At 43.7% G+C, this 15,644-nt stretch overlaps 1 protein-coding gene across 1 annotated transcript; it reads right to left on the minus strand.

The window, feature by feature from the left end:
• Window positions 1-1,077: 1,077 nt before the first annotated feature.
• LOC135376402 (uncharacterized) lies at window positions 1,078-12,529 on the minus strand. The gene is made up of 12 exons (XM_064608910.1): window positions 12,465-12,529; window positions 9,860-10,046; window positions 9,634-9,804; window positions 9,530-9,574; window positions 9,425-9,469; window positions 8,989-9,036; window positions 8,841-8,924; window positions 8,650-8,724; window positions 8,273-8,475; window positions 6,492-6,651; window positions 2,860-2,982; window positions 1,078-1,880 (listed from the first exon to the last, which is right to left on the minus strand). Exons 2-11 carry the CDS (start codon window positions 10,044-10,046, stop codon window positions 2,867-2,869), a joined length of 1,134 nt encoding a protein of 377 aa, XP_064464980.1. The 5' UTR covers window positions 12,465-12,529; the 3' UTR covers window positions 1,078-1,880; window positions 2,860-2,866.
• Window positions 12,530-15,644: the final 3,115 nt, after the last annotated feature.

A 15,644-nucleotide genomic window follows, 5' to 3' on the forward strand; every position in this document is an offset into this window, starting at 1 on the left:
GGGTCACCGTTGGATGTTACTATCACAAGGTAGACATAGTCATTCCTTTGCGCAAGAGGGAGAAACAGATTTGTACATCAAGGAAATCAGATCTTTCATAACCATTGCACGCCATGCAGTATTGCAGCGAGAAAATAATATTTTAATTTCGGCGGAGGGAAGGGGGGGGGGGCTATGGGGACTTTAAATGGTGTAGGAGCCCAGTAAACCAAATACGTCCCAAGGATATCCTGGGGAAGAACTGAATCTGACATTTGGATATCCCAGGGAGGTCTCAGAACGTCCCGTTTACATCCATGGGACGTCCATGGGAACAGACTTTCTTCCTCATTTTGCAGTCCAGGGAACGTCCCAGGAACATCTATTCTGGACAACTGGATGTCAATGGGACGTTTACTGTTTCCCATAAAATTGGCTTGCATATGTAGTCATTATGCAATATTATTAAGTTTTTATGTTAACTGTCCACGCTTTCGCTAAAATAACAGTTGGCCGATTTAGTACAGAGCTGAGCATTGACGCAGCCACATAAAAGCTGACGAGACTGCGCACACTCGGGTCTGATACTGGCCATCAATAAATCTCAGCACACACTGAAATGATATATTGCGAACTGCACAGCTACACGACTGTCGTCGGAAAAGAACAGCCCTCCAAGTACACCCATGCAATATGTTTCACCATGCAGATAAATGTTACAGTTTTTGATGAGAGCGGTGTTGCTATGCTGTGGGAGTACTGCCAAATACAGGACTGCTCTGACAAGGCCTGCAGGCATATGTCATGCTCTTGTAAGAATCAGCAGGGAACAACTGCTAAAATGAACAGACAGCTTTATTATAGATAATGCAAAAATGAGTATCATATCATGACTAGGTAGGATAAAAAGCAGCAACAAATCCACCAAATTAGATCATATTCATGACCATATAACAGTTATACAATAAAATCTTTTAAAATCCAAGGAATTAGTTATTGCAGTGCAAGAATTCACAGGAATGCAAACATGAGGTACACACATCTAGAGTCACCAACACAATACAACCTAAAATCTTGTTAAAAAATTTAACTAAAGTTATGTATGTAACGTAGGGATTGACAGGAATGCAAACATGAGATACACAGGTCTAAAGTTGCCACCACAACATGACACATCTTTAGAAAATTACAAAGGCAGCGTGTCTTCTATATGAACTGTTCTTGTGACACCAAAATTAGCAGCTAAAAATGTTCCGCACATCAAAAAAGAAGAAAAAAAAACGGTAATGGGCTAAAGGATAAAGCTCGGGGGCATGACATCTAATAACCCTGTGAAACAGCCAGCCTTCGATGGTCATCAATGCCAATGTCCAATGACTGTCCAATCTCCAGTGCCCCCATGCGTGTAATGGGGATGCTACACCAGCATTCAATGGACACTGGTTTTGGTGATCATCGAAGACTTGCTATACCACAGGGGTATCACTCGAGGAAGCCGCACGAAAACACTTAACTTTCAACATATCATTCCTTGACAGGCAAGGCAGCATGGCTTCATGGACGCACAGCTTAGGACCGCAATAGCTACTACAACTAGAACATAGAAAGGCACGTATGGTGTAAATGCTGCAGACTTGTGCCAAAGGATAACTTGCGAACTTCACACAGCATCTTCCAAAAAGTTTGTGATGCGTTTCAAACACCCGGTGCTAAGCAAAATGTTTGACGGTGCTCTACTCCTTTAAGCAGCTCGCTTAGTAAGAAAAACAGGTACACGTAGCAGTAAAAGTTCTCACAATGTAGAATACTTGACTAGGTAGACTCGACTAGGCTCTGGCAAGTCACCTTGTAACGCCAACAATGTAGCCTTTATAGGAGTCTTGGTTGGTCAGTCTGGGTGGCTGCAAAAGAAACAAGAACTGTATTGATCATACGGAACATATTTTGGTCTGGGTTTGTTTGTAGAGGAGCTGAAGTGTGTAACAAAATGTGCTGTTCAACAGTGCTGGATAACAGTTTACGAAGCATGCTCTCCGCCTTGTTTTCTCACAGTGCCACGCTAGCAGCGAATGGTACCGTATGGACTTGCAAACAGGTGACTCGGTTACCAACGCACATGTCTAAGTTTGTATGGTCCCATTCGCTGCTAGCCTGCCACTTTGAAAAGGGAATGTGCAATAAGATGGGTTATGCTTTGGGGGAATGGGCTATAATTTTCAGCAACAACAGGAGGCAAATGACAGGTTAAAGTGAACCCTCAATTTGTGAACGGCTACCGTTCCCCAACAAACATACCTTTTTCACACACACGTCATATCCTGGTGACACACCAGCGAACCATGCTCGGCCCGTGTCAGAACAAATCCACGTGGGGAGCACAAAGAACGAAAACCAGTCTGGAGTTGGACTGACGACCTTGCCCAGTCTCGCCAGTTCTGTCCCCATATACTGCGCCAAACAGTGAAGACTGAGATAAACCTCTCCAGCGCTTCAAAGGTCATACGCATGTACATGGGCCATTGTGAAAAATGTCCACTGTCCACCAATTGAGGGAGTCATAAAACGGGGTTGCCTCGTGAACCCTGAGGTTCTCTGACACCCCATATTAGAATTGCTTTAGATGCAATATTTAATTACTCAAGCTAATGTAATTGTACAGTCAAAATGCATTAAAGTGAAGACCTTTTTAACAAATACTACTACAGCAATTTTTCTGTCCCACCAGTGCCCCTAGAGCATGACACATCATCTTTAACAAAGTGACATTTACTACAAATTTATTTCGTGGTCAAGTTTTGTTGTAAAGAAATTTGACTTATGTCACCTAAATTATGCAAACAAGTGCCTCTCAGAGAACACCAAGCTCAGTAATGTGGGTACCTGTGTTTCAGTCCTTCTGCGTTCGGGCCTGTCGCTCTTTCGCGTGGCGCAACCATGATTTGATTTCAGTTTCCACGTCGAACTCAGTCGTTTTTTCCAACTTTTTTATCTGCCGCACACCACCTGTAAATGAAGCAGGATTGCATTACCGTACTAGAATTGCATTCTACTACCGATTGCATTGTACTAGAAAATGTCCTAGATGCCAACACGAGTGGACAATTGTAAACTCTGTAAAAAGAAAAAGCACTGCCCATGCACCACTTTTTCCAAAGGATGTAGGTGATTCATAAGAGCGCACTGACGTGCTACTCCATATAACAAACATGTAAACCGAAACCGATTAATTACTTGAAAAAAAAAAATCACTAAACAGACTTTTTTTCCTCGGAATATTTTTCGCTTAACGTCCCAATACGAGTCATTCCAGCTCAAACGTTCCAACGGTGTTGCTCGACCAACCTCGATTTCCGAGAAATATGATGTTGGTACATGCGTAAACGTGCACCAGAAAAAAATATTTTTTTCCAACGTAGTCTAGAATGGCCGTAGGGCAGGATCGAATGTGGGCTCTGGGCGAAAAACCAGAGCGTGCTTTGGCGCTTGTGGAGGGAATACGGCTGTAAAAAAAAAATCGAATAAGCTCGATTTAAGGAAGGATAGTGTCATCTCTGACAGGTTCCGCACCTCAAGGGATCAACCCATTAAAACATACTGGACAAGCAAAGTCAGCGCAAACTGTGCCAAGCTCGGAATTTTTTCCCTTAGCAACGGTTGGCTAAAATCAGCTGTATATATTTTTCTCTGATAGCATAGTACCAATACATTGAACAGAAAAATATTTTAGGTCGTGTGACATATAGTTTATTTTCTAAAAAATTGTGAAGTTGACCTTTTGAGCAAATATCGGCAAATTCAGCATGCAAAAAAAGGATTGGTGCACGAGTTCTGGATCCGAATTTACCACCGAAGTACTCATCATTATCCCGGCTACTAATACTGAAAGTATCTGCAGGGCATTTTTTGTTGATCCCGTGTGACGAATTTTTAAAGTTGCCATAGTATATGAAATGGCGCGGAGCAATGCTTTCGCGACTTGCAGTGGTCTTCACCACTGTCACAAGTGGTCTTCTAGAGCTCTTCTTTTTGTATGTCGAAAGAATGGAAGCACCAAACACAAGCTTTCACTTGCAGCTGGCAACATTTGCAGATTACTAGTCCTGTAGCATTGCATGCTGCAAGGCAATGGTTTGTGCCATGGAAATCCGTTTATGGTCCCAAGCATAAGTAGCATAGATCTTTTTCATGATGCTTGCGAGCGGTCAGCTGTATCCTTCTGGTAATTGCACCCTAATGAAGAACGTAATAATAATGGCAATGGTGCCGTGATGTTTCACGTAAGGTGTGTCAGCATATTTTTGTGGTGACATGTTGCACGTGCCGCAGAGTAGGACTGCGGATAATTTTGACCACCTGGGGTTCTTTTGACGTGCGTCGGAAATCTCCGACACATGGTGCTCGAAGCAAAATGTTTACCTCCCCCGCATCGCTACCGTCCCAGGCCAGAATCGAACTCGCAATCTTGGGCTCAGCAAGCCAACGCGTTACCATTACAATGTTGCCGATTGGTTTTCTTTGGAACCCAAGATAAGACAGGAGATGTGGAGAACCCTGTTTAGGAGACCACACATGTGCGACTATCTCACATGAAAGTGTTCGTTGAATAATTTGGGGAAGAGCTTTCCAGGTCAGTGGCTAGCGTGCTCTCCTTTTGTACTTGGTGCCTAAGGCAAGCCTGTCCAGCGACATCATGGCACCATTACCATAATTATTACATTGTTCATTAGAGTGCAATTACCAGAAGGACACAGCTGACCCCTCGCAAGCATCGCGAAAAAGATCTAGGCCGCTTATGCTTGGGACCATAAATGGATTCCCTTGGCACAATCTATTGCCTTGCAGCATGACTTACAAGACTAGCAATCTGCAAATGTTGCCAGCTACAAGTGAAAGCTTGTGTTTGGCGATTTCATTCTTTCGACAGAAAAAAAACACACTCTAAGCAACCACTTGTGACGCCGCTGCCCTTGAGATACTTTCAGTATTGTTAACCGGAATAATGAGGACTACCTCGGATGGTAAATTCGGATCCGGAACTCGTCTACCGATCCCTTTTTTGCATGCTGAATTTACCGATATTTGCTCAAAAGGCCAACTTTGCAATTTTGCAGAAAATAAACCATATGTCACATGACCTAAAATAGTTTTCTGTGCAATGTATTGGTACTTAACTATCAGAGAAAAATATAGTCAGCTGATTTTTCACCAATCATTGGCTAAGGGAAAAAAATCCAAACTTGGCACAATGTGCACTGACTTTGCTTTTCCAGTATGGTTTAATGCGTTGATTGCATGAGGTATGGAAGCTGTCAGAGATGACACTATCTTTCCTTAAGATGACCTAATTAGAACTTCATTATTTATTTACAGCCATATTCCCTCCACAAGCGCGCCATGGTTTTTCGCCCAGAGCCAACATTCGATCCCGCCCTACGGCCATTCTAAACTGCGTTGGAAAAAAATATTTTTTTCTGGTGGATGTTTACGCACGTCCCAACATCATATATTTTTTTCTCGGAAATCGACGTTCGTCGAGCAACACCACTGGGACGTTCGAGTTGGAATCACCCATGCGTAAAACAGGTTGTGCAAGTGTGCAACGTAAAATTTGAAAGTTATTTTTATTTAATAAGTGAACGAGTGCAAATATGCGTGCAAATGTATGCAAATAAGCCGCTTACTACTCAGTTCATGGCTGATGTCCCAAAGGTCTTTACGAAAAGAAAGTTCTTTGATAGTGGCACCTGTTTACGAATTATTCAGACAGAGGACCTTCGTGAAACACCCGGAAGCTATGCACGTGACACGGAACGTATGAGCACAGTTACTGAACTTCTTTTTTTAATTTCTAGAAGCCATGAAATTAGTATGAATCTTGAGCAAGTAGCGTCAATGCACTTTATTTCGAATGCTCACACATGAGCACTGCACTTCTCTGTACGCGTTACTTGGGAATGACCTCAGCTGCATAACGCAGTACAAAATATCGATTGAACGGAAACATCTCCTTGAGTCTGAGGTTCTTGTCCTGTGTAGTTTTCCCCCCTTCGTTGCTCCTCAGACTCAAGGAGATGTTTCCGTTCAATCGTATACACCAGCTCGCTTGTCTACTCTACTTATGTTCAACACAAAATATCGGTCATGCGGGCCGTTGCTTTTCTGCATTCTGACACTTGGGACTGCGTGCCAAAAACCAAGCAGGTTTGAACACGACTAGTACAAAGAATCCAGCACGTCTTTGAGAAACTGTCTGAATTATTGGAACAGAAATCTGAAAAACTGGTAAAGTCTATACTTTGGAGTTCAAATTATTGACCGGCAGCAGTATATGTCTGTGGGAATGGTGCTGATGGTCACCAAACTACGACTTTGTGTATGATACTGCTGCGGAGCAGTGTTTTCAGTGTGATAGACAATCTTACAAGTATATTTTGAGGAGCAAATTAGTAACGACACTGAAGTGACGTCACTATTGGGAGAAAGCGTTTGCAAATTTCACCTTGCAGACTTACGCAAAATGATGCTGACGATCTTGAGGTGCTTGAAGCTATCCTTGCCTTTGTTGCCAAGCCAACTAAACAGCATAGCTAACTTGTTGGTTAGGAGATGACAAAGCATCCTCTTCACTGCGATTTTACAGGAGGTTCCTCCCAGACGTGCTAGCTCTAGAGCCTGCGCAAAAACAACAAAAATATATACAAGTTGATATTCATATATTTTTTTAGCTCAACGTCGCATCATGATCACGGCTAGAGATAACTATAGAGACGGGATAAATGCAGAATTTCCCAAATCCAAAGAAGGATCTAAGAGTCCTATGAGTTTAAAAAGCCAGAGGAATAGACACTGCTTGTGAAAAGTGTTTGAAGCAGAAATTAAATAGCAGTGCACTTTCAGAGGAAAACATACACATATACTACTTATTAAATGTAATTTATGTAACTGTTGTTTATCGACTACAGAAAAGAGATACTCTCCATAAAGTTTTCCATAAAACTAATGTATTAATCATCAAAAGCAAAACTATGTTACTTTTAAACTCCAAATGTAAGAGTTTCGGTATTAGAGACAATTTGAAAAAGTAACAAACGTGGTTGGTGGATTCCCAAGATTCAATTCAATGTTTTGTACACTGGGATTTGGATTCCTGAATCTCGAATCCTTACCTGTGATGTGTGTTACTAAAGATGTGAGATTGCTGCAGTAAACGAACATATAAATGTTTTGCTTCGGAGCTCACTGCCACACTTTCTTCTGGCAAGCAAAACGCCAAGGACTTTAGACGACGCACAAGACAACGGGGTGGTATGTCTCTACGGCCTGTGGTATAGAATTCCCTCAACTTCCGCCATCTGCTCATGCCATGCGCTACATCAAGTTGAACAGGGACTACTACCCCACTGATTCACTTCGCCTTTTCGGCATTACTGATGGACAAGGATAAAGCAGCACCATGGTTTCGGAATCGACAGCAGATGATGCGATCGTCCCTTTAGGCAACAAAACGTGGCTTACTTGCCGAGCAGAAATCTACCAAATCAATGTCAGCCCCATTTCACATCGGGGTTTGGGAAATAAGGGGTGAAACCGATGTGTTGCGATTTTAATCCAGAGAGTTAAATATTGGGTGCAGGTCAGGCACTTTTTTTTTTATTGCGTGTTAGCACCGTGAAGCAACTGTGGCTCTGAGCCGCGTACAGTGTGGACAGACGGAGAGAGGATAGCAGGAAGGAGTGGGGGACAGGATGATTAGTGTGCGTCCTGGGCCGACTTCAGGGGGAACTGTGCCGACATTCGTCTGGAAAGTCTTCGGAAAACCCAGGGAAAACCTCAGACAGGACAGCCGGAGGTAGGATTCGAACCCACCACCTCCCAGTCTATAGCACGACCTTGGTTATCACCAACGAGCGGACGTCTTAGCCCACTCGGCCATGCCGCTGGTCAGGCACTATATGTAACACACTATGGGTGAGAGGCTTTGGCAATTCTCAACGCAGGAAACTGTGTTAGTGTTGCCCCTGTAGCAACTCATGCAGCATACTGAAGCCTTGCTCTATCGGTTGACCTCATTCAGAGTTCGTGACCTCCTTGGTACCTTTCGTTTCCCTTTTCTTCCCATGCCGTGTGACTATATGTACATGGTTATCTTGTGATTAGTAGACCATTGCTGGTTTGAGTTGTGCGTTCGTGTTGTCCCCCTGTGTACCCAGACTCAGGCCTTTATATTATGGAGTTTGTTCACGAGCTAGCCTGAATCTACTCCATTTGTCAGGCACTACGGCTAGTATCTTACCAGCTGCTTCTCGGTTTCTGGTGTTAGCTGCTTCTCGAACTGGTCCAGCTGCTCAATAGTGTCTAGTGGCTCTGGCACAATTATGGGCTGTTCAGGCATCACGGTACTAGACTTTAAAGATGTGAAGCCATATAGGAGGTCGCCCTGCTGTTGCTGGTTCAAGCGTATGATGTTCAGTAATCGAAGAACCTGACGCTGGAACTCTGAAAGTATAAAATGGGGATCTTACACATTGTTCTCACAGAAAACGTAGTTGCTGACTTTAATATATATATATAGAATGTTTAAATGAAGTATGAAGTTCCTTTTGCATCTCTGGACATAGCACTTTCCTAAACACGATTGTGGCCTTACTTTATATTGCACTATATACACACCATGTAGAGGCACGGAACTGCTTTCTGCATTGACTGAAGAAGATTCCTCTGCAGGTTTGTTTTGCACTGCTGTACCTACAAAGCAATTCCTACTTTAGTTACCATACCCAGTGAAGTACAAAAGGCCACAAATTATGCAAACGCTGATAACTACACTGTCAAGCATTCTGCAACATGATCTGTACGCTTACGTGTAGACATGTCACTGCTTCCTAGAATACTTTTTGTTGATGATGGAGGTACTGATGCAGATCCTGAGTGTGGTTCAGATATCACTGTGGAGGATTGCATACATCCAACTGTTACAAAACCTTCACATTTGAATATATTTTTTCTCACCAGTATCAGCATCTGACTCATCCCCTAGTTGCAGCAGATAGCTGGATCCTGAAGAATAATGGAAGACATTATTAGTACTCAGCATGAACTGGTCACCTGATATAACAATCAACCCACACGCACGACAAAGTATAATATGCAATTACACGCGCAGCAACGCCCCTAGATACATACAATCAATTAGGGCGGCTTTCGTCTGAAATGTGCACCATGTGAATGAGCTTTAAAGGAGCACTGAGATGACCCCCATTTCTTTTTTTTTTTTTTCATTGCAGTGTCCTACAACGAGTAAAATGAGCTCCTCAGAAAGAACGACAAGCACCGGTGAGCTACAAAGCGTGTAAGGCTTCTGTTCCGCACACATTCTCGAATTATCGGGTTGGGGGACCTTTGTGAAACATCCGGAACATGTTGAGTTACATTCATGGATACCGACCTTGGCTGACACATTGGGTGTCATTCCTAGCATCAGGTCGTGCGGCTGTGAAGGTAATCAAAGGTTAAAAATAACAAACAGTTCACAATATGCCCATGAACTCACATAGTGCCGGTGCTTTACTGGAAGCCACTCGTATTGGAGTTGCACCTGCAAGGTATTAACATATGGATTGGCACATGCTTAAAGCAAAACAATTGGACAGGTACCTTGAGTGCTTTTGACGAAGCTTTCGGGAAGAGGTGGGAAGCTTCCTTCTTCTTCTTCTTCACTTTCAAACACTTTCGCCTTTCGCCTTCTCTTGGCAGGAACAACATCTGAACCAATGTCCGAGGTTAACTCAGACAGGGGCAGCTTCAGCCGAGCATCGTGGTATGATGCTGTAAGGAAGGGTGATTAACGTAACATGCTCAGCATTTTATCCGTGCACCTTACCAAATATTCCTTTCACTTTGGCACTGTACTCGACACGGTCTAGCCCAGGAGGCAAACCTTTCTTCACCATACATTGAACCTTGCTTGATGGCCGATTTGGCCAAAGACATTTGTCGCCAGTGATCCATGAGCAAGGAACCACCTCGACCTCTCGTGTTTCGGTAAATTCAACAATTGCGTATTGCATCTGCAAAGCAGTCAACAACCAACATCTGTCTCTGTACAACATCCACAAAAAATAAAAAATACAGCATGATTCCTATAACGATTCATAACAACTTTGATCAACTTTGGAATGTCCGTAAAAAACTGGGACTTGGTTAGGTAGGCGCCATGATTTTCATCAGCGATTCAAATGCGCCAGTGGTATGATGACACTCCCTTTCTCGTGAGGCAACTGAACAACCTTTCGAATATTTTCAAGTGGCCATGCTTTAAGCTCTGACAGTCCAGAAGCGATTACAATCCCAATTAGAGATGATGGAAATGGTCTCAGAAACATATCACATTTTGAAGTGAGCTCATGGCCGATCACACATGGCTGACCTGATGACTCCAGAACTGCAAAGTTTTTTATCTTCACAATCCGGTCATTTATCATACACCACCGGTCTGCGCCTGTGCACGTTAGCATAAAGTCCCTCAGCTTCAGAGCATCGTACTGCGGTGGCAAGCAGCCAAGCACGAGGGGACCACGATCGTGAGGGCGCTTGCATTCCATGTTGCAATTCCTGCTTTGCATATGCTTTGACTCCACAAGCTGCCTTTCTTTTATCCTATTATAGAGCTGGCTCAGCGTTGCTCCCGGCTTCTTCAGCAATTGTTTAAGCACCTGCATATTATTTTCGTAGGAGAAAGCGCTGAAGCAGTCTAGTGGGCCATACTCTCTTACGTCGTCTGCTAGGTGCAAAAGGCAGTGCACGTTAAAAGAGACGAACTGAGCACCATAAAGGTCAGCAAACGTCCGGACAAAGTGTCCCAACAGGGATGCAGCATAGTCACTCTGTGTGCGACAGAGGCTCTCATTAGCCAAGATAGATATGGCACAGTGCAGTGTTAAAAAATTCAGGTACAGCGGCTTCGGGAGCACGGACTCCAGGATTACAGGGCCGGTGTACAGCAAAAATGTCCTGAATTCCGTCGCCTTCCACCTATCCACTTCGTCTATGCCCCTCGGCTTTGTAGCAAAGTCTCTCGGTATGTGGTCCGTCAGCGCAAGACTCACTTCGGTTATCATGGCTCTTTCTCTCGGACCGAGGCGGACTGATAACGGTCCACTAACCCAGAGCAAGAGCAGCTTTTTTGTGACGCCCAAGCACACCAAGTGCATATAATCAAGTGGCACATTTTTTACAACATCAATAGGCAGCTCTGTCAATACCGATGTGCCACGATGATGGTCTGGGTCAGCCTGAGTTCGGAAGCTCTCGTCTGTCCTTAACGATGATATTGATGTAGAGAAGCTCATTCTGTTCATGGTATGCTCCCCCTCGTCTGTACACCTTGGACATCCAGAGTATCCCATGTGCCCCTTCGTGCAAAGAACATAAGAACGGGCAGGAGCATCACATACTAATGAATGAAATGTTACTGAAATGGATGAACCGTTAATCACAATGCCTTCCGCAAGTAGGTCTTTCACTTCGTCAATGAATTTCCTGAGGAAATCATTTGGTGAGCTTGGCTTGGAACGACCACAATAGGCACCGACGAGAAACGGTGGCATGTCAATATCCTTCACCTGGCACTGGATGGGCCACAGTTCGACTTTAGTGCTCTTGGACAGAGGGAGGCCATCAATATTAAATCCAAGCCGAATGTGTGTGGGAGGCTGACCAGCATACCGCAAGATATCTTGAAGCCCAGGAAGCAAACCAAAATGGCAATATTCACCAGGGGCCATGTCGATTATATGTTGGCTTGAATTTCTGGGCGTTTGCAAAAGTGTTCTGGCGTCCTTCGGGAGATCAGCATGATAGGGGTACGCGCGAAGTATTCCCAACAGCAACGACAGTGACGACTGTTTTATTTTCTCGCGGAGTGCCCATGTTCGTAGCACAGTACTAAGATCAGGAAGATCACCAGGCGTAGCTTCGTCATTGCTGCTGTCGGAAAAGCTGTCGGAAGTACTTTCATTAGCAACACATGACGTACGATGAAGCTCACCATCAAAGCTGATTTCAGAAGAAGAACCTTGTGGATCAGAACCTGATGCAGCAATATTCTCATTATCATTGTCGTTATTATTATCGCTGTTTGAATCGTCGGACGCCGCTTCGCTTGGCGCGGAGCGAAGTGATGAATGCCCGCGGTCGGGAACAGCAAGCAACGGTTGCGGAGCAGATGTCGAACGGCCCTCACTTAACAGTAACAACGTTTCACGAGCACGAGCAGTTGCTTTTTGAATGACGTACTTCTGTCTGTACTTCGGCATCGATGTATGCTTTCGTCGCTAAGCTGATCGGCACGTTGCGTTGATGATGCTCACTTTACTAGCCTTCTAGGCCTACTTCTTGTCGAGTCACTCGCAAAACGTACAATCCAACCTAGTGGAACGCACATCTCATAAAACATATATCATAAACACAGTCTTGGAAGTACTTACAATTATCGTAGTCGCAATAGGTCGCCAGTTTTTCCTTTTGATCGCCAAATCAGAAGACAGTGAACTGTTCGCAGTTTACACTGGTTTACACCGCCGGCAAGCGTGGGGAGTGACCTGTCTTGGATTGGATAGAATAGGGAGTCGAAGCCGCTTGCAGCGCCCCCTGCTATTCTGTTTGCTTGATGGTGGTGGTGATAGGGCTTGCCGTTGTCGGCCTCACGTATGTGGGCAACGTCACGACTCACGCCCTGGGGGAATGTGCGTCCTGGGCCGACTTCTAAGGGAACTGTGCCGACATATGTCTGAAAGCGTCTGAGGAAAACCCAGGAAAAACCCCAGACAGCACAGCCGGCACCGGGATTCGAACCCGTGTACCTCCCAGTCTCGACGTGACATGGCCAGCACGCTAACCACTGAGCCACGGGAGCTGTTTGCTGGATTTTCAACATCAAATTTTGTGTGAGCCAATGAAACACGCAATGACCGTTTTACGCTGTCTATGACAGGAAATACGTGACAAATTTTAACCTCTTTCATAGGTTTTTGATGCAACTATTCTTTCTATCGCACGTCGCTGTTTTATATTGTTGGACGAACAAAAAAATACATATCGAAGGCGTCACCGAAATGCGGCTTTGTCATGGCTTAGCTGTTATGTGAATGTCCAATGTGCCTATATATATATTCGCGAATGAAGTCGCAGTGGAGAAAATCAGGATATCCCAGGGACGTACTTGGCAGGAGCAAATTTGCACGACCAAAAGCTGATGTCTGCTGGACATCCAGGCGACGTTCTTGATATCGGTGACGTCCATGACTATTTTGGGACATCCTTGGGATATTGGTGGTTTACTGGGAGGTGTGCACATGCACGTGCACATGCTACCGAAGGTACAATTTTGGGGCGTGTTGACCCCCCCCCCCCTATGCCCATGGTTGTATGTCAGTGAAACGTAGAAATGTCAGACATGCGCAGTGGAGCCAAAATGTATCCTGCTTTCGGAGATGCCCCCGGGTTGGAGAATGGAGTACAAAACAATTAGGAAAAACATAGCAGTCACAGTATTAATTCTTCTAAATTTTATTCCAGAAATTTAGACGGTATTTTACACCGCTCCCAAAGTTTGTATAGTAGCACAGTTTGTGAAATGCACAATAATTGTGTCGTGTAACATATAGAAACCTTTCACTAACACATCTCAATTAGTACAGTTCTTCTAATAATTTGAATCGCTTCTTTTCTGAGGCACATCATGCAGAAGTTCCAGAGTAACAGAATATTGATTTAGGAGTTCTAGAAGTTTTCAGCATGATCACTGTCGAGCATTATTTGTGTACAGTTTATTTTAATATAAGGGCAAGCAACACCACTTTCTGCAACACTTTGCTTCAAATTATGCATCATTCCCTAAAACATCTGACTGGGCTTGTTGGCGATTATTTACTTTACATAGCTGCTAGACATCCAATGACACGTTTTATCTTTATGGATGCTTCACCTCAAACGTGAGATAGTCTCCGAAGAACAGCATAGAGCTTGTGGGAGAGTTATACAATTATTTAGGTATTCTGCTCATTTTTACACAGACAGGAGATTATCATGATTTCTTTAAGTTGATCTTGATCACACTAAAAGGCGATAAGTGTAATGTCAAAAAACAATGACAGAATAAATCTGGTATGTTACCTTTAGGGAGAAAATTTATCAGCCTTTTAATGTAGCAATGATTGGTTCTCAGTGAACCCTTGCCAAGACAAAAAAAGATTTTCACGAAAAAAGGCTCCCAAGAGATGGATATTTTGGCGACGTTGCTGGAGTTTCCATTATATTTCGTTCCAGACAGTCATTCCCTCTCGTGTGAGAGTCAATATTTGGAGTGCTTTCTGCTTATTTACTGTTGGTTTCCTTTGAACCACATAGCTAAGCAGGCAACTCAATCATTTTCCCTTGTGATAAACTAAGTAAGTGATAAGCCACAGTATCTCCACCAGTCGCATAGCCATAGGGGGCTAGGGGGCGCGAGCCCCCCCATACCTGCCACAGACCAACTCAGGCAAATCGAGCAGATCAGAGGTTAAAAAATATATGGGTGGGGGTGAGGACCAGTGGGACGATCGCGAAAGTTCTTGCAGTTCATGGCGTCTAGCTATAAGCAGCACTGTTGAATGGTTTTCAAAGTAAGAGGTTTTCAAAATACTTCCAATCTCGTGACACCGGCTCATTGGTCATGACAGCCTACATGTAATCGTATTGCGAACGTCCAAATCATTTATTTTCGTTTTTTTTTTTCATCTGCATTTTGCGGTGTGTACGAGTATGCTTGTGTTGTCGCACCCAAGATCAGCAGGAGGGATGAGCGGAAGTGGGGCAAGTTTTCCTATCAAGCCTCCCCTAGCTTGGAGGTCTTGCTATGCCACTGATCTCCTCCGAGGTTATAAGAAGAAAGTGTTGTCACAGGAAATGTTTGTTTGATGAGCAACGAAAGGTTCTTCGAAAACACGTTTTTAATTGGTTGTCACATCTGAGGTTATCGTGAGAAACAAAAAATCGAAAAGGTTTAGTTGGAGAGGTGATGTCGAGGCTGTTGGCCAGACCAGTGGACAGGTTTACCTGGTGCTTTACATAGCACAGTAGTAGTAAATGGTCATGCCGAGGCAAAAGCGTGGCGAGTTACAGGCTCGTTTATTGACTGTAGTAGGCGGTTTACATACAAAGGATACCCATACACAAAAGTACAAGTGAAAATATCTTTATTAAAGTCAATAGTGTCGCGAATTATGTTATGACTCTGTGTGAAGGAGGAAAACCCAGCCAAAAAACCTCAAGCAGAAGAAACACAATACAATACACGTGACAAAGATTATACTTATTTTATGTACGATGCTATAGCATTGAAGGGGTATCACACATCATACACAATATTTTTTTATTAATGATAATCATACAAGTTTTCAATGAATCAGAACTAAAATGGGGTAGCACATCTTAATCAAAGAAGATATTTTTAATCAATACAATTACAATCGAAATTACAAGTTTTATTATAAAAAGCCTAACATTGTTATACATGAGCACCATAGTGGAGTTTTAATTACAAACGCCCTCAAGTGTTTTGCAACTCCACCAACTTTTTTTTCCTGTGTACCACTGTTACAATGTACCTGCACCCCTACCTCGGT

This window comes from Ornithodoros turicata, unplaced genomic scaffold (assembly GCF_037126465.1).
Source record: "Ornithodoros turicata isolate Travis unplaced genomic scaffold, ASM3712646v1 ctg00001081.1, whole genome shotgun sequence".
Taxonomy (NCBI): Eukaryota; Metazoa; Arthropoda; class Arachnida; order Ixodida; family Argasidae; genus Ornithodoros; species Ornithodoros turicata.